The following is a 26,222-nucleotide window of genomic DNA, read 5'->3' on the forward strand; positions in this document are numbered from 1 at the left end:
CACACAAACATATAAATATATATATCTTAGACAATGGTCCCATATAACATAACAATTTAAAGCCAGAAATACCAGAATGAAAACATGATGTCTTTTTTTTTTATTGAAACGGTTTACTGATACATGACAGATGGTTGTCATGAAACTTCATGATTAATCTCAAAAATCATCAGCTAAAAAGTCATACATGGTACTTAACATTGAATAGCAAGAGAATCCATGCTTCAGAGCAGACACTCAATTCACAATGAAATCAGGCAAAATGCCCTTTTGATTTCAATAAAAAATATTAAATCTTTTTTTCCCCAGTCTATCCATCTTTACAAGGTACAGGTTTGTTCACTTTTTTAATAATATAAAACGTTTAATACTGATTGTGAAACACTGAAATTAATTTACAAAACAGAATAATTAGAATATTAATAACAATAACAAACAATAATAACAATAATTATTCAATTTAAAAACAAAAGTAGAATGGAGGAAGTCAGTCGTAGCTGTTGCATCTTGGCCCACACAAAATGCAAAGAAAAATACCAAATGGCATTTACATCTACCTGACACACAGTTACACACAAACACAGTATCAGGTCTTTGAGTATTTATCATTGCCATTGACAGTGTTATGGGCACAAAGACAAGACTCTCTCTAAAGCATTCATGTGCCTCTTCAGGATCGCACCCACTGACCAATCACATCCTTCTCATTGTCACTCAAGCTTGGTGGACCAACAGTGGCCCTCAAACAGTGCCCTACTCGCACACAATAGTAAATAATAGATAGATAAAAGTATAGGACTGTTTTAAATGTCTCAGCATTTAGAGGAAGGGAAAAATCTTCCAGGCGACAGGAACTTGTAGCCATTCCCAGCAGGTAGTCGGATAGAACGAGGACCAGGGCTACTCCTTGTGGAAATAGTCGGTGATGGGGCCATTTTTCTAGGGTTGGAGCAGTGGTGTCCATTGTTCTTGCTGCCCCTATCCAGTGATTGCAGCCCCAGCTCTCGCAGCTCCAGGCTGTCTTGGGTATCATTAGGAGAGCAATGGCGTGGAGAGAGGTTCAGAAGGCTCAGTACATCTCTACTGGCAGACGCAAGGGGTCCGGGAGCCCCGTGGATGCCTCGGACAGGACCTAGATGTTGCTGGGCTGCAGCATTAGCCCAAAAGGTCTTCAGATTGTGGATAGCTTGGACTTTTTCATCAATGACTCCTCTTCTTAGCCGGTCCAAGTCTGGGATATCTGCCGATGTAGAGCAGGCAGAGCCTGTAGAGGAGTACGACAGGGCTGGGGATGGAGCGCTACCAGCCGGGGACTGGTGACCAGAACTGGGAGACACATCACTCGGGGAATGAGAGATGTGGCCGCTGTATGGGGAGCTTGGATACTTTAACCTGAACTGTGCATGGCTGTCCAGAGTGGGTGATGGGTGGCTGCCGTCCTTTTGGGAAGACTCCGAGATCGCAGGGCTATTGTAGCCAGAGCTTATTTTCTGCAGCGAAGAGGAACGGGAGGGAGGTTTGGGTCTTGGGGAAGACTGAGCTCTGCCGCTAGCGCTGCTGTTAGGACGGCTGAACGCACTCGTTTCAGAAGAACGGAAGGCGCTGCTCCGTGCCGATGTTCCTCCAGCTGTTGCACCCTCTGGCCCAGCCCGCTGAAGACTACCTACAGCCCGTAGATGGCTCTGAGTCTCCTCCAGAATCTTCTGGGCCAGCTCTTGAGGATCCAAAGGGACAATTTTCTCTTCCTGAGACTTGACAGTGCTGTCCGTTTCGGTACTGGACTGGTCAGATTCACCCGTATCTGAGCTGCTCACCTTACCAACCTTCTGGAATGGGGAGTTTGGGCTGGCCACCAGACATGTTTTAACGGGGGAAGTGGGCGTGCTGACACTGCCCCGAGACGATACTGATACAGTGTAGCCTCTCCCTGCTCCGGTGCTGGACCCACCGACTACCCCCCTGCCTCCTCGGTGGTGGCGCTGGCTGTGGCCCAGTGGCAGGGGCAGGGAGTCACAGTGGCTTCCCAGAGGCTCGCTGCTGATAATGGAAAAGCCCTCATATTCCTCATCGTCTCCGCGGGCACCGGCCACTGCAGCAGCAGCGGCTCCATGAGGAGAGGAGCGACTGCGAGGAACATGAGGGTGTTTGTGGATAGAGTAGTGTGCCGTGACCCCACCGCGCTGCCGATGACCTAAGAAATCACACTCCGACTTGGAAACAAAGCTCATGGAGGAGGCTACAGAACTGAGGCTATAGACAGAGATCGCATCTGATGCCTGACTGTCCAGGCCAGGAGGAGAGAAGGGAAGGCTCGAGTATCCGATGGAAAGGGGGTTGGACACAGACTGGGCTGAAGCCAGCGACTCAAGGGAAGAGGAGCTATCCAGGCTCAGACGCTTGGGCAGTTCTGTGGAGTCTGAACAAAGAAAGGAGATACTTGATGAAAACAACAGGATTGTTTGACCGAAGCTTCAACAAATCAAATTTGAGATAATTACAATGTCCGGTCAGGTGACCGAACAAATAATAAGAACATGTGTAACACAATGAACATTAGCGTATGGGTATATTTACCAAACAGTGCCAGCAGAGACTGGAGAGCAAAGTGCAAGGTGCGGCGGTTGGCTATCTTGCCTGTCTTCAGCACCACTTCTTCTTGGCCAACCTCACATAAGTCAAATCCTTGAATACAAAAGCGCAACAGTTGTAACATGTACAATTACCAATCTGTAGTCCACAGGGAGACATGCAATGCATGATGGTTCGACAGTTTTTTGTCGGAAACAGATGACTCACCAAGCGCAGCCAGAAATTCATGGCATCCTGGCAGTCTCCACAGCTGCACACTGATGGACACCTGGATGGGCAGGAGGGAGAAATCCTGCTCCTTCTCTCCTGTCTGGAGTTGCACCAGCACCTGGTGGAGCTGGAGAAGAAGCAGGGGAAGATACAAAGAGAAAAAATAGCAGAGCAGTGGTTAGAAATGAGTACAAGAATAAAATACACTGGTGAATTCCACTGAAGATTTGATGAATGGGTACAAATAATCTGTGTGATCAAACCATTTAGATTCTATCGTATAGATATAAATCACCCAATTACTAAATTAAATACTTCCATGCTAATGTGGATCTACTGTAAACATATTTTTTGGAGTAAGTATGAATCTGTTTCTCCACATGTTTGAGTCCTATGCGTGAGTACTCGGGGGGGGGGGGGGGGGATTTACAAGGGCCCTGAGATCACGCTTGTATTTTTTGTTTTGGGATTACTTGGCCTGGGACAGAGCCACCTTTGTCAACATGACGTAACTGTGCAGAAAGTAGAACCGTGCCTGCTCACTGCATTCTACATAACTGTGAGAGGTTTGTTTTTACATCATAGCTTTATCCCTTACACCACCCGTAAACATTCTTCTGACCTGCAATGAACCAGTGTTGCAAATCCTTTAATACCCTAAATCCCTTTGATCTGACTGCTAATGAAACCATTATGAACATTGTCAATGATTGCCCGGCTACACTTTATGCTGAACGCCACGAAAACAACAACACTGATGATCAAACTGCCATGCGACCTCTATGCAAGAAGGTGAAATTCACTTTAGCAGGACAGGAAAGAGAATGGGGCAAAAGGGTAGAATGGGATGGAGTGCAGGTAGTGAAGCCACACTTACCATTGCCACCATATTTTTAACAGCCTTCAGACAGCATGTTAGTGGCAGGGGAGAGAGAATAGGCTTTTAATTGCATGCATAACGGACTTATACAAAGCGTACAAGGGATCAGGTCAACAAGAAGAATAACAGCAACAAGTAACAGAGTTGTTTAATCATTGTATGCAATCGGCATACACAGATGAGGTTGAACATGTCCCATGTTTTGTGCATTGAGACCAGAATTTTCAATATGAGGCAACATAAACTAATCACCAACTAACTGGATCGTCTTACACTGTAAGCATGTGATAAACACATGTTACACGTTAAGAGGGATAAAGGTGTAAGATTAATGCTGTGGTGTCACATGCTTGGGTGCAAGAGAACAGGAACTCAGATTGTAGTTAAGACTTTGAACTTGCAGTACTGATAGTTAGGCCTCCATGCTGCATTTCAATGCAGATTAAAGCTGCAGCTCGAGTTTCCGGAGCGTTACGTCTTCACGTAACTCAGTTACACCATGACATACTATATCCCAGATATTCTCAAGAGAACAAGATGGTACAATAAGCATATAAAAGTGTCGGTGAAAGTGAGAGGTACTGTCCCAATAGCGTTTAACACGGAATTTTATCAATAGTGTTTGTTGTTTGGGGCGGCTGTAGCTCAGTGGGGTAAGGGGGTCGTCCTGCAACCCCAAGGTTGTCGGTTCGATCCCTGCTCTCCCCATTAGTTGCAAGTCGAAGTGTCCTTGAGCAAGGCACTGAACCCCCAGTTGCTTCCCGGGCGCATCACTGCAGCCCACTGCTCCTTAATAACTAAGGATGGGTTAAATGCAGAGAACTAATTTCCCCTTGGGGATTAATAAAGTATATATCTATCTATCTTATCTTATCTTGTTTGAGCCCCAAAGAACAATTTCTATCTCGTGCATTAGATTTAAAAATCCAGTAGCACTTGCTCAGAGCTGCGGGGGCCTACCCGATTGATGAGCTGCTCTCCTGCCTCTGAAGCTGTGATGAGTTTGCACAAAGCCTGGAGAGCTGGCGGCGGCAGACCTGAGGGATGGGATCAAAGGAAAATCCTCATTAATTAAACACAAGGCACACTCTTTATACTCCAAACTACAACTAAACAGGTGATCTGTGGATTGAAGTGATATGAAATGTTACAAACACAGCGGCCAGAACGTTGTGGAAAATGTTAAACATAATCGTACAACACACACAACCACCCATTCAGTGAAACACTCCACAGGTGCTTAGGTGCATACCCAGTAGTGATTGTAAAGTGGTGCTGCACTGCTGAAGTCGGTCTCCAGGATCAGCAGTGGGAAAGAAGACTGCAGAAGGCATACCGGTGCCCACAGAGTCCAGACGGAAGCCCACAGCTGTCAACAGGGCCTGCCAGCCAGGGACCCCCCCCACCTTGTTCTCCACACTTTGCTGGGATGTATACATGGAGTTACGCTGGCCGTTCTGTATCCTCTGAAGAGACTTCTCCACCTGTAGGTGCGAGTGAAGTCCAGCATAAGTGTTTTTGGTTGAGATATTTTGTTGAGTAAGTTGGTCGTTGTGTGCGAGTGTCCATGTCTCACCAGGTGGAGTAAAACTCTGAGAGCATCCCGCGCTCGATCCGGATACTGTAGAATCTCTGCCAAAGCTTGGCCAACCAGGGAAGATGGGCTGTTAAGCTTCACATCATTCCCAATCAGTATGTATCCTGAAAGGAAGAAAAAAAATGTGATTAATGGAGCTCCATTACAGGATCATCTCTTTGTATTTTGGGAATGTAGAATCAACACAAAAGCGAATATCATCTCTAACCTGCCCAGTTGGAGGGGTGCGAGTACTGCTTGCTGCTCTGGACAGTCTTCATGGCATCTGCCAGTGCTGCGCTAGTCTTGGTTCCGTTGAGCAGGGCAGTGTAGAAGGCATGGATAAACACTTTGGAGGCTGCGACAGGGACAGGCCACAAGGACACAAGAGCACACTGAGCACCAGCAGCCAGGAAGGCCGTGGTCAATCCCACAACACCATCTGCTGTCACTTTGCTGCTGGACTCCTGGTACGACCTGCAGCCAACACGACACACACGCACATCATATCATTTGAAAGCACATCTTTTCAAGCCTTATTTGCCCTTTATTATCTTTCTAAGGCTATGCTATTCCATTCTCATCAGTAACATTAATAACTCTGTTTTAGTACTGTGCTGTCCGTAATGCCTTTCATGTCCGAAAATCAAACCTCAATTCACATCTACAGTGGGATTAATATGATCGTAGGTTTGGACGTAAAATCACATAATTACTGCCATATAACTTAAAAAAGGTAACGTAAAATGTCAGGACATAACCCATCACCAGCCAACCTACCCGAGCACCACCAGCTTGACAGGCAACCTCAGATCCAATATATCTGCAGCTGTGAGCAAGAACTCCTGCAGGGGCGGACTGTCACAGATGCTCTCCATGTCACTGATGTCATCCTGCATGTGGAGAGACTCTGGGATGGTGTAGCCACTTCCAGTGGAGCCCTTCATGCCTCGACCACTACTGCCTCGCCTCCCCCCTGCACCTCTCCCCACTGTTCCGACTCCCGCACTGGCACTAGCCCTACCAGGCACACTTTCAGGGTTTGGGGTGAGCACCAGAGCTGCCAATTTCCAGGAAATGTGTGTGGCAAAGTGGGCACACTCGGCCTGTGTAAGGGCACTTATCACCCTTTCTTTGGTGGCATCAGGGCCGGCCAGGGGTTGACAGCCCAGCAGCTCAGCCACCATTAGAGCCTCCTCCTCTGCAGAGGGCATGGGTCCCCACAGCCAGCGGTCCATCACAGGCGAGGGCAGTCGGGGGTTCCCCACCACTGCTGCCATTGAGACACCGCCACATGGAGCTAGACCGGTGCGCCGGGGGTGAGCCTAGGATCACAAAAAACAAAGGTTACATTCTACCTTTGGTAATCTAAGGATAGTAGATCAATACGATGACGTCACAGGATCCTGAACAATTAGAATGTGCGGCCAAGTCATCATCGGTTGTATATAAGAGTTTCAAATGAAAGCATTGCAACATTATTCAATCATCTGAAAGAGAAGGTCAACCTTTGCACTGGATCCAAGGCCGTGGATGGAGGGGACAGCAATGAGGCTGAAGCGCTCATACAGGTATTCATTAGAAGAGCTTCCTTTCAGCAGGGCGAAGGGAATGAGGTACAGTTCTCCCTCCAGCACCATCACCAGCTGTCTGTGTCTGCCAACTGGCCCACTCGAGTGCATCAAGCCCTGTCAGATAAAAGGATTAGCGTGAAAATACTCGGATTTATCAGAATTACTAGTCTCTCGACCATAAACTACATCAATAGGCAGTCATTGAACCATATAATGATCACTCACCCCCTCCATAGGCGCAATGAGCAAATCATAAAGTGCCCGAAGTGGAGGCTTTCCGAGGTTGCTGGAGCGGCGAGGCATGGAAGAGTTACCGTCTTTGGCAGGTGACATGGTGTTACTAAACAGGCTGGTCATACTCTGGCAACTCCTGCACAAACAAATACAAAGTAATGCTGTTTTAATTGAGGACCTCTTACTTTTATGCTGCAGACCCAAGGCAGTTCGCCACACCATGCATTTACCGTAAGCTCCAGTGAGTGCACAGTTAGTCCTACAAACTAAAACAGCTTCTGTAGTATTAAGGTCAACAGAAGATTTGTAATCGAAAATGCTGTGTGATATTTTAAATATATAGTGTGTGATGAGACTATACCATTTTAAAAAATCTATGTAAAGGCTCTGCATGTCGACAAGGGTTTCACATCAAAAGCATCCTGCTGCAGTCTCAGTGCTCTGCGTATGAGTTGGAAACGTGGCTGACGAGCTCCATGTCCAACTTGCTGCATATTGTTACATCAGACACGACTCAGGCGAGACGCAAACTCAGCCACGGCAGTTTCTGTGAGTCGGAGCGGTCGCACTACAAAGCTGCAGCGGAAGAGAGTGATCCAATATTCTCGATGTGAGAGGCCCATCTTGCCTTTTCTAACATGCTCACTGTCAGATCTAAATCCGAGAGAGTATCGTGCAGATGAAGGGAGGCAATGAACGGTTCCACTAGATGGCAGTAGTGTGCTGTGTTTACGGAAGTGCCTTACAGCAATACAAGTCGCAATCAGTTTGCCAGAATCCCCACTGGAGGAGGCGGAGAGAGGGGCTCATTTCATCTTTACTCTACATACAATCAAAACTCAAGTGGGTTGTTGTAAAATGAGATTTGAGTGTCTTCAATCCACTGCCAATGAGTATTGTGCAGTACTGACAGAAGTACGGTAAGGGCCCTGTATGTTTGAGGCATGTCAGCTGTTTGACGGGGGTGGCAGCTCCCTCCTCAGTCAGAGACACACAACATACTGAGAACTGTGCTAATGGTGGCCGTGGGGTTAAAAGCCGTTTGGTGCTGTAGGCACACAGGGTCGAGCTTTATGGCCACACTTGTCACTCCTCTCCATCTGTTCCACCAGCCACAATTTCCTCCAGGCCCCAGCCAACAGACATCTATCCTGCCCTTCTGTTAGCCCCTGGCCACTGGCTCCCCTCCAGCCTCCCAACACTCTGTCTCTCTCCTCGGCCTTGGCATGAGCCTCCACGGGAAAGCAAACAATCGTTTGTTAACCTGGCAGGAAGAATGAGAGAGGAAGCAAAGGAAAAAGCCAAGAGAAGGCGAGTTTCAAGAGGAAAACAACGTAAAGAAAAGACCAAGAGAGGCTAGAATCGCATTCAGCCGTGGTCTATTTTGGGCTCCAGCTGAAAGACATGCCTTCAAGTGTGATCTGAGTGGTGATACAAGGCTGGACAATTTAGCCAATATTACACAAACGTTAAGCTTTTTATACTGAAATAATTTTGGAATTATTGCAAGTGGCCACTCATCTCTTTTGATGCAGACATCCTGTTTCTGCTTCTTTACTGACAACTTCATCAAGATCTTCAAACAATCTCTTTCTGCTATCCTTGAGCATAAAACGTATTCAATCACACGCTGAGGGGATTAAACACAAGGAGACTTTTATTCTCTCCTTCCCATGGTAATAATTCCAAGCTCCCTGGTAAAGATTAGATCTCCGCATTAAAGTAGGCCAATCAATGACAATACCATGAAAATATCACATCAAGAAGCACTGATCTTTTAATATGACTATGTTGTTCATGTGTTTTGATTTAAATGTTATTTAATAGAGTTCATTATATTTTTCTCCTTTCTCTTGAGAGTAATTGTGGAAATACTGAGATTTTCATACCAGTAATAGCAACTTAAATCTTAACATTAGGGAAAATTGTCAGGGGAAGTGAAGTCAAAGAGAACCCTTGAAAAGCACATACATGGACAATATCTGACATCAAACCCCAGGATAGAGGACTTGAAATGACAATGAGGTCTTCTTAATTTCCTCTTGCTTTAACATTGTGATAGCAATAGGCTCCTAAGGATGAGGAGCTTTATAATTCGACGACATTGGCACAAAAGTCTTCATACTTTTTAATGAACTGTATTATGTATGTTGTATCTTCTTGTTTTCTCTCTTTTTTATAGTTGTATGTCTGTTATTTTATATGGAACTTGGCGTCTGAAATAAATAATAAATACAAAATTCAGTTTTTGAGGGCCAAAAGAATGAGCGAATTATTACCGGCAGCCCATTAAAGGGGCTTAATGAGCACAGAGACTCAATTAAAGCTGGAATTACCCTCTCCTCAAAGAGCAGCTCAACTGTGGAAGAAGACAAGGAAATATGACCAGGCACACACATATATATGCGCACACGCTATTGATATATATAATCAATCAGCACAAAGGAAACAAATACTTTGCTGCATATCATTAAATAATATTCTCAACAACCCACTGGCAGACTTACTGAAATATCCAGTCACAAATGTGCACAACAAACAAACAGAGACAGGGCAAACATCTTAAAACCACATCGGTGTCTGGAGCCTGCAGGCAGGCACGCACACGCACACACGCACACGCACACGCACAACAAGGCCCCATCGGAGCAGGCAGATGATAAGGGCTTTAGCAGCTTGGCTCTGCTCTACTCGTCATTTTAATAAGGAGGATTGCTGCCTGTGTGCTGGCTGAACAATGGAGAGAAAAGACTCCTTTCTCAGATGAGCCACAATACCCATGAATCTCCTTATCCAGGCAGATTTTTGGTGGAAAAGTGAGTCTTAAGTAGCGCTTGTTGATTAAGCCCGTCTCACAGTCGGGGTGTAGGAACGTCCAGGTTATTTGTCAAAACCTCCTACCTGTTGAACAGGTTGTTTCTGGACACCATGCGAAGGAAGCCGGTTGGATCAGTGACGGAGTTAAGCTTGTTGTTGAGCTCCTCAAATTGTTGGTCCAACAAATCTCCGGCCTCACTCTCTGTCTCGCTGCTCGAACATCCTCTGAAAGAGAAAGAGAGAGAGAGTGAGAGACATGTACGGCTGCTGAAATGTTGGCAGGAAAAGGCACTTGAGCAAAGTAGACAATACCCAGACTTACATCGTTTCTCAGCGGATAAGTCAACTACACACACTCCTGATTTGCCAGAAACACACATTGTTCATCCCACACACACTTGGCCTAATTTCCCAGGCTCGGTCCAACACTCTGACGGTAAGCAGAGTTAAATCCTTTCATTATAATGCTGGTGATGCTGATCTAGTCAGAGGGGAGTCACCCACCATCCTCACACCACAATCACTCCCTCTGCAACCCCCCCCCCCCCCATCTCTCCCTTCATGCCTGAACCTCTCCTCTGATGCACCTCCATCATGTAACTCCCATGTCAGCTTCTTGTTCTTATGGTAGCTGAGACTGAACTTGCACCATGGGATGTCTCATCATCTTGTGCTCCCACTACCACCACCACCACGTTGTGAAATCCTTGCAGCATGCGTCTCATTTGAGATTCAATCACCCGGGGTGTACACACTGACAGACCTTTGTGGACTGAAGAAATGTTGGATGGAGAATACACATGCAGTTTTGAAAGATGAGAGTACAAAAGTATCCATTTGCTAAAACATGTATTTCTGCTGTCATCAGGGCTGCATCCTTCCTTCCTCTCTGCATTACCCTTTCTTTCGAAAGCATATGCTCTCCCTCATTCATTTCCCCTCTTCACTCATTTCAGAGTTATTTTTTTCACTCTGGAGAATAAATGGGCTGGTAAGTGGTGTCATATTGTGCCCATCCAGGCGCAGTGGTGTGTGTGCAGCTTCCCATTGGGTAGTAAATGAGCTGGTAATAGGGCATGAGGGCCAGGCTGCTGGGGTGGCGGAGGCTGGCACTGGGCAGACCAGCTGGCCTCTATGGATCAAACCCCAACGAGAGAACGAAGCCACAGTCAAATGTGGTGGAGACACACTGAAGTCAATGGGTGGCGAGTCCCTCTGGCTGCAGTCCTTGTTACCTGTTCTGGTCTTCAACCACCAGGTTCTCATTCTTTGAGGTTTACAACATCGATTTCATCACTGCATCTTAACTTTCTTCTCATTCTTTCTTAGATTCTCAGGAAACCTCATTTTCTATTCCTTTCCTTGCCAGGTTTGTTAGGTTCAATAGGCCGGCCACAGAGCCATTATTCCATCTCAGTTATTCCCACTGGAGAGAGAGAGTGGAGTACTTTCGGGAAGGTCGTGGCGGCCTCTCATCAAAGGGTGCAATGGGGCAGACTAACACTGTTTTTACACGCACACACACACACACACACACTGTCTCCTTAATTATTTTGTCAACAAAGTGTATGTGTGTGGGTTTTCTTCGTTGTGTGCTGAGCCATAAGTGCTACCCTTACTCAGGAAAACAACAACAACAACAACAAAGAACAGGTTGGGTACAGATTTATGGTCTACGGAGTTATTTACATCGGCGATGGCAGCAAATTTGAATTTTTTTAAAATTTAGATTAGATATCAGCAACAGTGTATCAAATACTCCCACATGAGTATGTCTTGTTATTAGTATAATCTGGATGATGAGCTAACAAACTGACAAGATTAATTTTCATTTCATTTTGACTGCTGCGAACATCTCACCTGCTGTAATACGACTCGACTCCCAGAGCCTCACGGGCGCTGGCAATGTGCTGCTCCAATGACGAGCCGCCGGCCATCCCGCTGACACTTCCCTCCTGGAAATCTGACCCTCCTTCTGACATGCCCTCGCCTAGGTACACCTCATGAAACTTCAGGATGCCTGTTGAGAAAGGAGAGAAGGCAAACGTGAATGGCTGCTTTGAGGTTTTCACAAAGTGAAAAGTAAAAAAAGAAAAACAGAAAACAAATCAAACGCCTCTTTTATTTACTTATACGTGTGCATTACTTGCTCATGACAGGAGGGAATATTGGATGGTTTCAACTGAAAGCTGTGAGTGAGGCCACGTGCAGTAGTGCATCTGTTGAGCAAAATAAATAAAACAAATAATGTTCAATAAAAGATAGGAGTAGGCTGCCTGTGCCATCTGCCGCCCGCCATGAGAGCTCAGAGTTCCAAGCATCAGAATGAGGCGGGGAAGAGCACACTGGGAGCTGTGTGTGGTGTGTGTGTGCATGTGTGTGTGATAAGTGGATGTGCCTGCATGTATATTTTGTATAAAATGCGTCAAATGCATTGAATGGATAGTATATGTGATTCAGGTCTATAAAATGTGACAGCATGTTCTCTACTGGAGTAATTAGAACCATACTAGCCCTTTGTATTGACTGCAGACTCTTTAGAGGAGGCCATGTTTGTGTGCCAGCTGGATGGCGGGGAATGCCAGGAAGTGACAGACAGGCGATTAGTGAGAAAGTGGTTCCCTCTTAGCCTCGGGTAATATTCAACACTTTGAAGATCTTTACTGGTCCCTGTAGTGTTCCTCCTCTCCCTATGACTAGTGCTGGGGGTCAAGTTCACCTGGGAGCTGGATTCCATCACATGTTCAGGCTGGTGACATGGGACATGGGTCATGACTCATTTACACTCTTTACAGCAGAGAGCGGATGAGAGCCAACGGACAGCTAACCGTGTGGTAGCTAGAGGAGTTGTGTGACATGCAGCGTAGTTCACCGGTAGCGTTGCCTGTTCTCTTTGAAACCTGAATTTCACAAGTCATATCAACAAGCTGCATCTTAATCCCTCTGCCTGTGTTGTTACTCAGTGTGTCAACACAAGAGATAGAAATTGAGAAGTATACAAAGAAGTGCAAAAGCACAGCAATACCACGGGAAAATCAGAATACAAGAAACAAAAACAGAAGAGACAGGATGAACATAGAGAGATATACGATGTTTTTGAAGTGCCTTCCTGTTGGCATGTGCGAAGATGTTTCCGATGTTGTTTGGCTGTGTCGCTTTTAATAAGCACGGTTCATTGGCAGATGCCTTCTGGGGTGAGAAGCATAGCAGGGGGCACATCCTCACACCAAGTGGCAGGTGGCACTGCCACTTGGTGTTATAGCTTGCCTTCTTACCCCTGCAGCTGAAAACAAGCTACAGCCACAAGGCTTTCTTTCCACTTTGATTAGAACAAGTGTGTGCGTTTATTTTTGTGTACATGTATTTACCTGGATAGCTGTTATATATTTAAACTATGGACAAGAGAGCTGCTCCAATACAGACAGACTAGATCTGAGCTTTTTATGTCTATATATTTACAGTATGTTACAATGTGTTAATATGTTGGTCCATCCTTAAAATTACATGGCATGTGATGGCTTTAGCATCTAGCATTCATCAAATAACTATTATTTATATTGATATATATACATATACATATATATATATATACATATATACATACATATATATATATATATACATATACATACATATATATATACATACATATACATACATATATATACATACATATATATATATACATACATATATACACACATATATATATATATACACACATACATACAATTCTTTTCTTTCTTTAAAACAAAAAAAATCTCTGCATATATTACAAGAGTAGATGCTAGGTATAATATTTCACAGAAACAACTTTGGAGGTGAAATACGAACAAAATTGCAGAAAACCTTGTTGCTTAAAAGTGCTGAAAAAAGGACCGTGAGAAAAACAAGAACAACACGAGTTATTGGCTAAAGTGTAAAGTTTTCCATCATAGTGTCACCAAACGGCACAATTTATTTTACCTAAGTAAAAAGTAAAAACTGGAAACCTACTCAGGAATGCGATACAGAGTTTATATGGTGCCTGACACCAGAAAAAATAACCGAAAAGAAGAAGAAGAAGAAGAAGACATGATAGTATTTCAATTTTCAATGAGAGCAGTCGCCCAAGCAGAAAGTCAGTCTTTACCTGCTCCTGGAGCCAGCAGCCAGCTGTACAGGTAGCCAGCAGCCATGGAGAAATAAAGCACCAAGGCTCTCTGGCTGTTGACCGTGTCCAAGATGTGCTCCACCGTAACCGGGGTGTAGGGGTCCGAGTCCTGCTGGCCCGTCTGCCGCTCCACCAGGAGGTCAGCGAAGGCTCGCGTACGACCCCGCTCTGCCACAGCCAGAGCCTCGTCATGGTGGCCTGTAATGACGGTTAATCAGTACATGCTGCAACAAAGTCAAGTGGTGACGCGATGAGAAGTGTCTGAGGACATACCGAGGCTGACGAGGACCCTTTGGAGAGCCTGGTAGCAGGAGGTTTGCAGATCAAACAGGGAGAGTTTATAGTCTGTGCTGTGCTGGGCTTCATGGCGGATGGTCTCAAACAGTGCAGACGCCCGGTAGAGCTGAGGATGAACAGCGAGGGGTTTTCAAACAGTCTCGGCTTATTTCCTTAAAAAGTGTAATAATATGATCACTCTTTATGTCTGACTATTGAGGGCTGTTATAGGTTTGATTCCTACTGTGTTGACCCGCGCTATCATTTAGTCATGCTACACTAAGACACTATGGATAAAAATGTCCAACAAATAATCTGCTTCGTGCGTGTTTGATTGGAAGAGAAGATTGATTGGTGAGAGAATAATTGTGGCCGCTAGATGGCACCATCCCACCTCAACCGGTCACCACTAATGAGACCTTCTCAACTCCAGAAGGCTCTGTAATGTAGCTTGATAAATCACCAATGAACAAAAGTAAACCTCTCTTCAGCTCTTATTTGTCTGGACATGGGAAAGGGCAATGAGAAGCTAAACCATGACCGGGGTATCTCGGACGGACAGAAGGCCCGTCGGTGTTATTAGAGCTCTCCATCCAGTGCCAGACATCGGATGGAGCCGAGGAGAGACAATAGAGATGGGGCGACAGAGTATTGCACAATATCCAAGTGGAGCTAGCCAGGAGTGCTGATTCATGGCAGTCGTTATTGATTTCCTATGTCTGTGCCTATGGCCGCCCTGTAAGGTGAGTGGGACTGCTACAGAGCCGCTCTCTGGGAGTCCTGGGCCAGCAGAGAGGGTAAAGCACTCGGCGCACACTGCTTGACCACAGCTCATAACAAAAGGCTGTGTGTGAGATGAAATGGATTCCATCAGCACTGCGGGGTCGGGTAAGAGAAAGAAAGAGAAAAAACGCGTGCGATTCTCGTGCGCACGCGGTTGCTAGTCTGGCATATCCCAAGGTCATGCAGGAAAAGTGTGTCAGAGGGAGTGGATGGCGAGAGTTGGGATCAGCGTTGAATCAGAGCGCTCTGCTGCATAAGTGCTCGTAGACGGAGCTGCGAGTCTCCAGCTGATAGGACTGAGGACGGATTTCTGCAGTGCTAGTTTAATCTGTGAGGCTTGCAGACATCCCTTTAAGAGTTAAACTCATTTCTCCCAGCGCCTTTCCCCTGGCCTGACCCCTCCTGGCACAGATGTAAGGGGAAAAAAATCCCAAATGTGCTTCGTCTGCAGTGACTTGGCTCGGCCGCCGTACAGGTAAAACCTGCTACATTCTTCAGCTGCATATGTATTCATAACACTTGCATGTTTTTTCCATCACTGACATTAACATGGCTTTTATCTGACATGTTAAGTGAATGTCAATGTCACACGGAGCTTGATACAGACGTACCGTAAACTCTCATTCCGTCAGATTATCTCAACTGTAAATAAAAAAGGAGATCTACAGAAGGCCACTGCACGATGTAATAATTAATTCCTCCATAGATATGAATGTGAGCATTTCTCAGAGGGAGCATGTGCTGTTGAAACGGCTGATTAGAATCAGAACAAGTCAAGGTGAACGCCGAGATCACAGCTACGCTGTTGAACGACAATTGGGTTTAAATATATAGAGAATGAGGAACATGAGGTCAAGTTCCCTGATTCATCAGCAATGGATGCTCTATGAATTTCAAGACAAGCCTCCACAAATGAGGTTTGAAGTGGGTCAGGGTATTTACTAAGGTCATGTGTCGCAACAGGCTGGCTCATGAATAATCATTTGAAGTGTACTCTGAGGACAACATTGTTCTTTCCCACCACAAATTCACCCCGGGGGCTCCAAGCTGACATGAGGGGGGGGGGGGGGGGACGTGTAAGCATTGCTGAAGTACATGTGGGCAAAGCACTGGATCTCTGTATGTCGCAACAAAGACAACACAATGTTATTATGCACTTGTAAGGCCTTAAGGTCAAGCATTAAACTGGATAGGAAAAATGCAGTGGAAAATATTTTGCATGGGCTTGGGAGAATAATATTCAGCTTTAATTGAACATAAATTCCTCAACATGACTCACGAGCCTCTGCTCTAGTTACCACCTTGGTCCAGTCCTTCTTTTCCAACTCTTGTTGCAGATAATTGCAAGCAGACAAAGTTACGTTTTGAAAGGGAAAAAAAAGCTATCTGGCTCACATGGATGCACGTCGTCTGCGTGTATCATAACACAAATGTTTTGGACTAGATTTTCAAAATGAAAGCAGCTGAAAAACATCCCTACAGACACACGTGACAGCCAGTGCTGTTGGCTGACCGTTTACAGACTCATATGTGGACACACAAGGTGAGACCCAAAAACTCTTGAGCTGGGGTGTGTGGATAGACTGTAAAGAGAGAAGTTAAGGGGATATTCCATGCTTGCCAGATGGGCAGTGAGTGTGTATCTGATGCAGAGGTTTGGGACTCCTGAGACCATGCACATAAATACAACACAAATCTTCAGTCATCTGTCGCCTGTCTGCTCAGATGACAGCATTGACCAGCTCAACACAGGCCCCGACATATTGCCAATAGCCAACCCTTCTTTTTCTTCTCTTTTTTTTCATTCGTGAAAACGTATATTTCACCAGGTCTTTGGGCACTTCCCTCTTTCGTTTGTATAATTTCCCGACCAACAGATGTGTGCTTCTTGAAAGGTCAGTTTTCTCGACAAGGGGTACTGGATTGTCTGGAAGGAGGCCAGATGGAGGAGAGGAGACGAGGAAGGCGATGCTTTACCTGATGTTGGGCCTCCTCCAGATTCCCACTGGCCCACAGAGAGAGCCCAAGACGATGGCAGATCTTTGCCTCGTCCTCACGCCGAGCCAGCTGCTCTGCAAGCCGCAGGCCTGTCAGAAGGGGAGGAACATGGGAGCAGATGAGAGAGAGGAGAGTCAACATTATTCAAAGCAGGCAGACTTTTAGGCATCTCTCAGAGGAACACATGTAAGCGTAGCGTGGTGCTGATGTTCGGATAGCAAACAGGTTTGGATATTTGGCCTCAGTTGTAAGATAATGCTCACAGACACATGCTCTGCCAGAGAGGAATAACGCTAGAGAACTAATCGCACCGCATAGTAATCAATGCTAGTCATCGACTGGCTGAGCAAACACACGTTTAATGCTTGCATAAAAGAAGCCACACAACATCAATAAGACGTCGCCAAATATTTGCAAACGCATTGATGAGCTAATAATAGACTATGTGCAAACTTAGAGAGCAAAGACTATTTAACTGTGATACACTCAGAGTTGTTTGGAAGTCGGAGGATAATGTGCATGTATGTGTGTGTGTGTGTGTGTGTGTGTGTGTGGCTCTTGGTGTGTGTGTTCAGTGTCAGATCACCTGGCAAGCATGCAGTTTGTTTTTCACTTCAAATCCCTCAAGCAGTGAGGCGTATGTCACATCTTTGCATGCGTCCTCAGTCTACCTGCCCAGTGCTTGGTTCTGCCCAATTACTGAGATGAAAATGCCACTCCACAGAGGACAATGATGACAAAAAAAAAACGACAGCTGCTGGGCCACATATCAACCACAAGGTGCTAAATGCACAGCAAGCAGTATGCAATAAGGCTATGGCTCATGCACAGTCTCACTTAACACGGCTCTGTGTTTCCCTCTCCTCGGTGGTGCCATGGAGGGGTCTAAACATGCTTTTGGTCAAAAAGAGAAGAAAATGGGCCACGCCACCCTCATCCGAGTCTGCTTTCCTCTGCATTCCTGGAAAACAGTCTGTGGCTAGACCAGATAAGCCAGGAAGAGAGAGCGTGACCTGAAACCGCCAGCCTATTCCTCCCGCAACCATAGACTTCACGACTCCTCCACGGCCACGTTGGTCGGCAGGCTTTGAAGCCTGAAACGGTCTCCTCTCTCGCCTTATCTCTCCACACACCCTCGCTCTGCCTGCCTGGCCTCTTCCCCCATGCATCTGCTGTGCTCCTCTCTCCCTCGCTCGTATTCATTTTCTCATCTCTGGCCCCCCCTGTGCTCTCTCTACCCGTTTCATCTTGAATGTGGAGGCAGTGCTTGCGGGAACTCGGCACTGCTTAGGGCTCATTAGGCGCTGGAGCAAGTGAGAGGAAACGGATCTAAATGATCCTTTTCATTCTCTGACAGTCTCACCCCTCACTCATCTCAACGCTATCTCTGATCCTTTCATCTGCACGCATACACACACACACACACACACACACACACACACACACAAACACCTTTTTTTCCTCGGAGCCGCACTGTGATCGTTTTTTACGATCAAGCTGAAATGTCAACCAACTCTATGTTTTCTTTATTCTCCAGTTGACAGTGAAATTAAACATCTGAATTATGACCGATCTCTGTCTTTCTCTCCATTTTTCCATAACTATCTTATTCCCTCTGTTCCTCCTCCCTGTATCTTTCGGTGTCTGTCACTGTCACCGCGCGTGCCTTTGGTGCGCCCCGCAGGCACAGTCACGTAGCAGCGGCTGACACGAGGATGAGGCCGTGGCTGGCTGCACCCTGAAGAGCAACTAGAGAACACTTTAAAGGCGGCTTGACAGCCGGGTGAGAGATTTTCTGCAGGCCCCGAGGCCCACGCACCTCGGGCTTGAGACACAAGCTCTATGTGCAGACGCCACATGCATGCGCGTTGGGAGAAGGGGACAACATCTCATGCGCGGTAGAACCGAAACAGAAACTACCCCGCCAGTCGCGTACTCATGACAACTCAGTACTCTTTCATCATGACCACATGTGAAAAAGAACTGCATGTCATTTACAGTACGCGTAGTATACCTTAAACAATGTTTCTTGCGACACTTTGAGAATACGAACTCTCACTAGTGTGACTCCCTCGTTTCCACAAAAATCCCACAGACCTCTGACATGTAGAATAAATATGAAGCAAGTTGGGGACTGTGACCCCCCCCCCCCACCAAATTCATCTTACATAAAATAATGGATACAACATAACATAATGCAGGGTCAGGTCAATCATTTCTTCCCTTTTTCAGATGTTGAATTGAAAGATTTTTTTTCTTTCAAGCCAAAGAAATAGGGAATAAAACGAGAAATACAAAAGCCACAAAGAGCTACACATGATGAAAGCACAAACGTATAGCAGCAGCTCAGTATGCCACCAGTCAAACCCCTACTGTCATTTGAACAGCAACCAACATTCAAGATTTATAACATAACAATTTAAATTGAAAACGGATAGGGGTCCACAATATGATGATAAGAGGTTCAGACATTTCACACCGTGACACTAACCATCCTACTCCCTTTTGTTTGATATGCCTCCTGATATGCTGTTCAAAAGCCTACCTACTCAAATGTGTTTTCTTACAACTGTTAGTGTTTATAACACTTCATAAAATACTCTATTGAAAATGCACCACTTGCATACCGTTTACGAACCTGCAATGTTGGTCTAATTGGTCTGACACATGATTAAGAGTTTATGACCCCTTTCTTACAGATCATGCAAATTTCATACAAGCGTATGCTTAATTCCCATCTCATACATGTATTATACATTCAAGATACAAAAACATGGTCTGTTCCAATAAAAATGATATAAAGTCTACATTTTAAACTGATACAATTAAATTGGATTTTCTCCATGAGGCTATATTTAGCATATTCCACATTTGTTATTTTATTTCCAATCTGCATTTATCAATATACCACCTTATTTTTATAGGTTAAAATAGTAAGCATCAGGTACATTGTGGCTGTGAAGGTACATTTAGTCATTCCATTAGTTGGGGTTCCATAAATGAAGCGTAGAGAAACTTAAACACCTCCATTAGTCGCTACAATGACGGCATTGATTTAATGACAGCGTCATGTTAATCGTTGGAAAGTGCATCTTGGTGTGAAATGCCTCCTTTGTTAAAGATGTGCAATGTCTTTTAATATAAAATTACGGAAAGATAACTTGTGGAGCAGTGTGAAGAACACTTGAAGTGACAGAAATTATCAGCAAATTAATTGCTATCTTCATGCGTCTTCCACCAAAGCCGTGTCATTCTGTATTACTGTGCAACACAGAATAACACACACACAGAGACACACACACAGACACACTAATCTTTTCCGATAAACACAAAGCAAGCAGTGCTGCATGAAGTACAACACTTTTTTTTTTTTTTTTAATCACTACATGCCAGAGGAGTAGAAAAGCTGAAGGGGAAAAAAAACGTGCCAACTTTTTGGTCTGGGTAGGTTGGCCAGGAATAATTGGCTGTCGAGGATAGTGGATGCACTGTTCTTTTTCACAGCCAGACCGAGGAACAATACAAGGACAGTGCGGGGGACAACGGGAGGACAGGGTGGAGACGGAATGGCCTGCCACCTTCGTTTCCATTAAAGCTCAACAAGAAGGCCTGCTGAGGGTGTATGGGTCAGTCACTGCAGGCCTGGCTAACTCTAATCGAACGCACGGAGCAGCGATAGAGAAGTTATATTCCTGTTCTCTAGCGTTCACTCCCTGCAGTGTGAAAAATACAACTGTCCTCTTATATGAGCTGCAATTTTCCTGGATTCAAACAGGGTTTGGGTCGTAACACAGTGGGTGTTCCTGACAATGAGGCGTGTCCATGGGCACGGGTGAGGCTGGTGGTTTGGACAATCAGCTCACATCTATGGACGCTTCTACTTATCGCATCCTCGTGACAAACCCGACCTGCACTTTCACTGACATCATTCATTTTTGAGAGGCAAAGCTGCAGGTTTTCAGTTCACCATAATCAGTTGGGGACAATGAAGCTTGTGAAGCAGGAGTTTGTCACCCAGTGTGTGAAAGGATCCTTTGGCACCTCGCTGCAAAGAACCCTCTGAGATAAGTAGATATAGAAGGTGTGAAGAACAGCGAGCAATAAACAGGAGAAAGCCTCAGCGTGCAGTTATACACACACAAATGCTGGTATAGCTATACAGCACAGAAGACAGCACAGACACACACACTAATACAAATGTGGCACAGACTTAGGAAACCACTAGGCTCAGAATTTCATATTCATGAATTCACAAACTCTAAGCCTATCAGCTCAGGCAACAATGGAAATCCTCTCTCCCTGACTCACTCACCTTCCTGCAGGTACATGACAGCCTGGGAGTAGTTCTGCAGTGCGTGGTGTGTTCTCCCCAGGCTGCCATAGGCCAGCGTCTTGGCAGCCAAGTCATTAGTCTGAGCTGCGACACTTAGGTGCTGTTCCTGGAACACCACTGCCCGCTCGTAGTTTCCAAGCGACTCGTAGGTCAGGCCCAAGTTCCCATAGGCGCGCGCCTGGCGTGCGGCGCTGCCCGCTTCCTCTGCGATCTCCAGGTCACTTTGGTGGCATCGCAGGGCCGTCTCATACTCTCCCATGGATTGATATACGACGCCCAAACCGCAGCTGGCATCCCCCTCCAGAAGTCTATCCTGGGTGTCACGGGCAATGACCAGCTGACGCTCCAGACAGGAGATAGCCTGCTCATAATTTCCCAGCTGGCTGTGCAGTGCGCCCAGTTCACCATAGGCCTGAGCTTTGCCTCCGCAGTCCCCCAGCTCATGAGCCACGACGAGCCGCTTCTCGAAACACACCAGCGACTGCAGCAGGTTTCCCATGGCCCTGCAGGTAAGGACAGAAACACAATGAGATTAGGAGTGAGATATGTGAGATAAGAAACCAACAAGACAACCTCAGAGAAAATCTGCCATTGGCTTTTTCCAGCCAAATTTGACAAAAACTAACACCCACAAGCTTCAAAATAAATCTTTCGCTCTCGGCTTATCTCAAATCTATGGGAAACTATGTTCCCGATTCAAACAGATATATTCTCCTAGAAAAGAGCAGCATTAAATTTCATACATATTGCAGGAACACTCATTTGCAAAGCACCAGACAATTTCAGTTTTGGTTTAAATGAAATATAGATTTAGATGTCCAACACACTGCTGATAGCTGTTGATATGGACAGACTAGTGTGTGGAAGGCTATATGAGAATTGTGTGAGCACTGATATGAAATTCAAAATTCAAAAGGCTGTGTTTGAAGAGTAATATCGTCTCTAATAAGAGACGGTATTAGAGACCGGATCTGTCAAAGGATCTGCGCTTCCATCCCCTTGTGTCGGTGTTGACGGAGAGCCATTCATCCCCTCTCTGTATTTTATTTGCTTTCACAGCCTTCAAATATACTTTATTCACATGCTCAGGCACACCAACAATTGCCGGATGTCGGTTCAAATGGAGCATTAAAAAGAATAAAAGCCATAAGCTTAATTAATGTTGTGTGATAATATAAGTACTTGACTAAGAGCTGTTAGAAGACGAGAAGGGTTTGAGTGTGATGTCTTTTATTCCCCTCTGAACTCATCCGTGGCTAATACTGCCATGTGTGACTGCTGTGGTGCCATGCTGATGACGCACAATAAGAAGAAAATCATCTGCGAAATGAGGGTTTCAGCAAGTCTTTCGTGTTTTATTTTGCACTATTGTCTCCTAGGATGCTATCGGCTCTTTGAAGCATCGGGAGAAATAGAAGGGAGACGAGACAAGATGTAAGAGGTTGCTTGGAAATAACTGCTTTCCTCAGTTTCAGACGTCTGTGTGCCAAAGCCTCTTTGCACACAGATAAGGCCGGGGCCACCAGGCTGCTGCTGAGACAGCGAGCACAGGCTCACATCCAAGCTCCAAAGTGTCTTTAAACTACGGTGGTCCTTTATCGAGAGCGTCAAGAGAAAAATAATATGCAAAGTGGGATTACTGTGAATATTAGTAATACCCAGTCAATGCAATTATCCCCTAGCTGTGGTCTCTAAAACGACAACAGCTTGGGGATATTGATTCTAGTGTGTTTTTTTCTCGCCGTGTGAAATAGTCAATTTGAAACGTAAAGCCTTTCATTGGAAGTAAACTCACCTGTGTCCATTGCCGAGGCCTCTGTAGGCCTTCTCCTGGTCCTGCATGCGGTCGAGGCTCTGGGCCACCGACAGATACTGGTCATAGTACTTGATGGCTTCCTCAAAGTCCCCCAGAGCCTCGTAACAGTCTCCCAGGTTCCCATAGGCCCTGCCCCTGTCCATCAAGGCCTCGTTGCCACTCAGCTGCTGCAGAGTGGCCAGCTGCTGCTCCAGGTAGCCAATAGCTTCCTCCATCACGCCGACATTCATTTTAGTGATGCCCATATTTCCGTACACCTGAGCCTCCACGACAGGATCCTTCAGCCGCCGCCCGAGCTCCAATTGCTCTTCGTAGCTCTTAAAGGCCATCGCGTACTTTCCCAGGGCCATGTAGACCGCTGCCAGGTGACCATGGGCTTTGCACTCTCCTGACACGTCGCCCAGCTCTTGGTACACCTCCAGCTCCTGGGTGTGGTAGCCCAGCGCTTTGTCATATTTCTGCACAAGTCTGTAGGTGGCCCCCAGGGCAGCATAGGCACAGGCCTCCATCCTACGCTCCTTAACCTGAAACAAGATAGCATTTTATAATATCAGCGTGAGGGATGTGAGTGAGTGATATCAACATGCATTCCACATGACATTTCCTAGTTCTCTGATGATTTGTTGTGGTATATGTTCTATGTTAGTCGTATTACATTCATCGTGCGTGGGTGTACCTGGTGAGCTAAGGCCAGCTGCTGCTCGTAAAACTGAATGGCTCCAGCCACATCTTTTTTACAGACAAATATGTCTCCGAGGTTCCCCAGCGCTCTGAAGCGAGCCTGGGCATTGTTCAGGGATTGGGCCAGTGACAGCAGGTATTTCTGACACTCCTCTGCCTTGGTGAAGTCTCCCAGGGCCTTGAATGCCAACCCGAGGTTACAGTAGGCCTTGGCTTGACTCAGTTTATCATGAAGGTCCTTGGCCAGAGCGAGGTCCTGCTCATAGTACTTGACGGCATCCTGGTAGTTGCCCAGACAGTAGTGGGCGTAACCCAGATTGTGACACACTTTCCCTTCGCCCTCCATGTCTTGGAGGTCCGGAGACAAGCGGAGGTACTGCTCATAGTAGGGTACGGCCTGAGGGAACTCTCCTCGAGAGCAGTGGAAGTTGCCGAGGTTGCCCAGAGCCCGCGCTTCGCTCTGGACATCTCGCAGTTCACGAGCGATGTTGAGGTGATTCTGGTAGTGTTGCAGAGCGCGGTCATGGGCTCCCAGGGCTTGGTAAGCCACTGCCAGGTTTCCGTGGGTGGAGGCCTGCGAGGCCCGGTCGTTGACTTCCATGGAGATCTGCAGCTCCTGGCGGTGGAAGCGAACTGCCTGATCGAAGGCTCCGACAGCATTGTAGGCATTCCCCATGTTACCGTAGGCCCGGCCCTGAGCAGCATAGTCATTCAGCTCCTGAACAATGGCCAGGTGTGTTGTGTGGAGTTTCAGTGCAGTCTCATAATCCCCTTTCATCTGGTGGATTATGCCTGAGAGAGGTGTGAGAGCCACAGGATAAAGTTAAAGATTTTATTTGAAGGAACATTTTATTTGAGGAAAATTCAAGTGCCTAGTCAGCTCTTCATTTACAAAACAAGTAATTTAGTTGTTAAAATATGCTCTCCGAGACATCTGTTCTCTGCTTACACAACACTCTCCCACAGAATTATGGTCATTAAAACGACAGTTATTATAACACTAAAATAGAGTCTAAGCTGTCTTTGATGATTGTGTCTTAGAGGGATTTTTAACAAAATCAACAACTTTTCCACAGGGTTGGAAATAGTTATGAGTGTACAAGAAAGAAAGACAGAGGGTGAAAATGGGCAAGAGTGTGAAGTGCAGATGGAAAGCTCAGCAAAAAGCGTAAAAAATTAGATAAGCGTGTAGAAACAATAAACAAAATGGAGAACCTGATGCATTGAGCGTATTAGCTTTAATAAAATACCATCCTCTGAAAAATAATAGCTTTACCCCACAGCCAGGCAGCCATTTAGCTTGCACGCACGCCCCCCCCCCCCCCCCCCCCAGCGTATCTGCCGTATTGCTCCTCCTTCCTCCCGAGACTCAATATTAATCTCTGGGTCTGGGTCTCTTTTTGCTTTGCCACCCAGCTTTCAATGATCCTAATAATATGAGAAAGAGGACAGGATGGCTGCAGGCTGTTGGATGAGACAGAGAAACCAGCTGCAAAGACAATAACGTAGTCTGTCATTCACCAGTCTGGCCATCATTTCTTTGCTGCATCAGCATGGAGAATAATGGGCTTCTAGGACGGGGTTTCAGCCACTGATGGGACACCAGGGATGGAAACGGCCTGAATGGGTGGAACCAGAGCTCTGTGGCTTGTGGTGAGTATGTGATGGTGCCGCCGGAACTAGTTACCGGCATGTGTGTTTTCCCATTTATTTAACCTGAAACTTGCCACAGTTTGGGCTTGAACACAGGCTACATAAACATAGGGACCAAAACTAAACAGACGGCTCAAATGACTGCAGAAATTATACGATAGATGTGGCTTTACATTCAGATGTTGGCTTAATTGAATAGCAGCACATTAGACCAATGACGATGGAAAAAAACCATGCCTCTACAGTATGAGCCACTGGGATGCATTAACCTACCTACTCACCCACCCATCCACCTACTTACCTACCTACCTACTTATGTATGATGGTTGACATGGGAGAACTCCACAAGTGAGAAAGTTGCATAATCAGTAGTTCATTCTAAATGAGAAGATTAGTTTTAATCCAACAACCCAAGAATCCAACAGCTTTTTCTGCAGACAGATTGGATTTTGCTGGGAAAACACCATCAAAGAAGCCCATTTAATTCAGTCCATGATTCTGCATGCTGCAAACACCTACTGACAAATGGAAAACCTGACTTGCTGTTTGTTGTCTTCCTTGTATTTTCGGGTTAATGTAATACCACCTGAACGATGACCTGGTAATCAGCAGGTCACTGCCCAGAGGAATTGATATGCAAAGCATATCA

At 45.9% G+C, this 26,222-nt stretch overlaps 1 protein-coding gene across 3 annotated transcripts in view; it reads right to left on the minus strand.

The window, feature by feature from the left end:
• Positions 1-79: 79 nt before the first annotated feature.
• ttc28 (tetratricopeptide repeat domain 28) overlaps positions 80-26,222 on the minus strand; it is a 165,393-nt gene continuing 139,250 nt past the window's right edge. For 2 of the 3 annotated variants that reach the window (XM_056418770.1, XM_056418773.1), the window contains 19 exons: positions 23,916-24,712; positions 23,219-23,763; positions 21,403-21,926; positions 17,070-17,179; positions 14,307-14,436; positions 14,013-14,231; positions 11,741-11,900; positions 9,965-10,105; positions 7,055-7,199; positions 6,764-6,943; positions 6,036-6,580; positions 5,485-5,732; positions 5,256-5,380; positions 4,932-5,163; positions 4,640-4,716; positions 3,677-3,700; positions 2,797-2,926; positions 2,575-2,682; positions 80-2,416 (listed from right to left, as the gene is read on the minus strand). In XM_056418770.1, the coding sequence (XP_056274745.1) occupies positions 813-2,416; positions 2,575-2,682; positions 2,797-2,926; positions 3,677-3,700; positions 4,640-4,716; positions 4,932-5,163; positions 5,256-5,380; positions 5,485-5,732; positions 6,036-6,580; positions 6,764-6,943; positions 7,055-7,199; positions 9,965-10,105; positions 11,741-11,900; positions 14,013-14,231; positions 14,307-14,436; positions 17,070-17,179; positions 21,403-21,926; positions 23,219-23,763; positions 23,916-24,712 (6,044 nt within the window). In that variant the 3' untranslated portion in view covers positions 80-812. The remainder of the gene's footprint in view (positions 2,417-2,574; positions 2,683-2,796; positions 2,927-3,676; positions 3,701-4,639; positions 4,717-4,931; positions 5,164-5,255; positions 5,381-5,484; positions 5,733-6,035; positions 6,581-6,763; positions 6,944-7,054; positions 7,200-9,964; positions 10,106-11,740; positions 11,901-14,012; positions 14,232-14,306; positions 14,437-17,069; positions 17,180-21,402; positions 21,927-23,218; positions 23,764-23,915; positions 24,713-26,222) is intronic. The other variant, XM_056418771.1, reaches the window with a different exon arrangement.

Source organism: Pseudoliparis swirei, chromosome 7 (genome assembly GCF_029220125.1).
Source record: "Pseudoliparis swirei isolate HS2019 ecotype Mariana Trench chromosome 7, NWPU_hadal_v1, whole genome shotgun sequence".
NCBI lineage: Eukaryota > Metazoa > Chordata > Actinopteri > Perciformes > Liparidae > Pseudoliparis > Pseudoliparis swirei.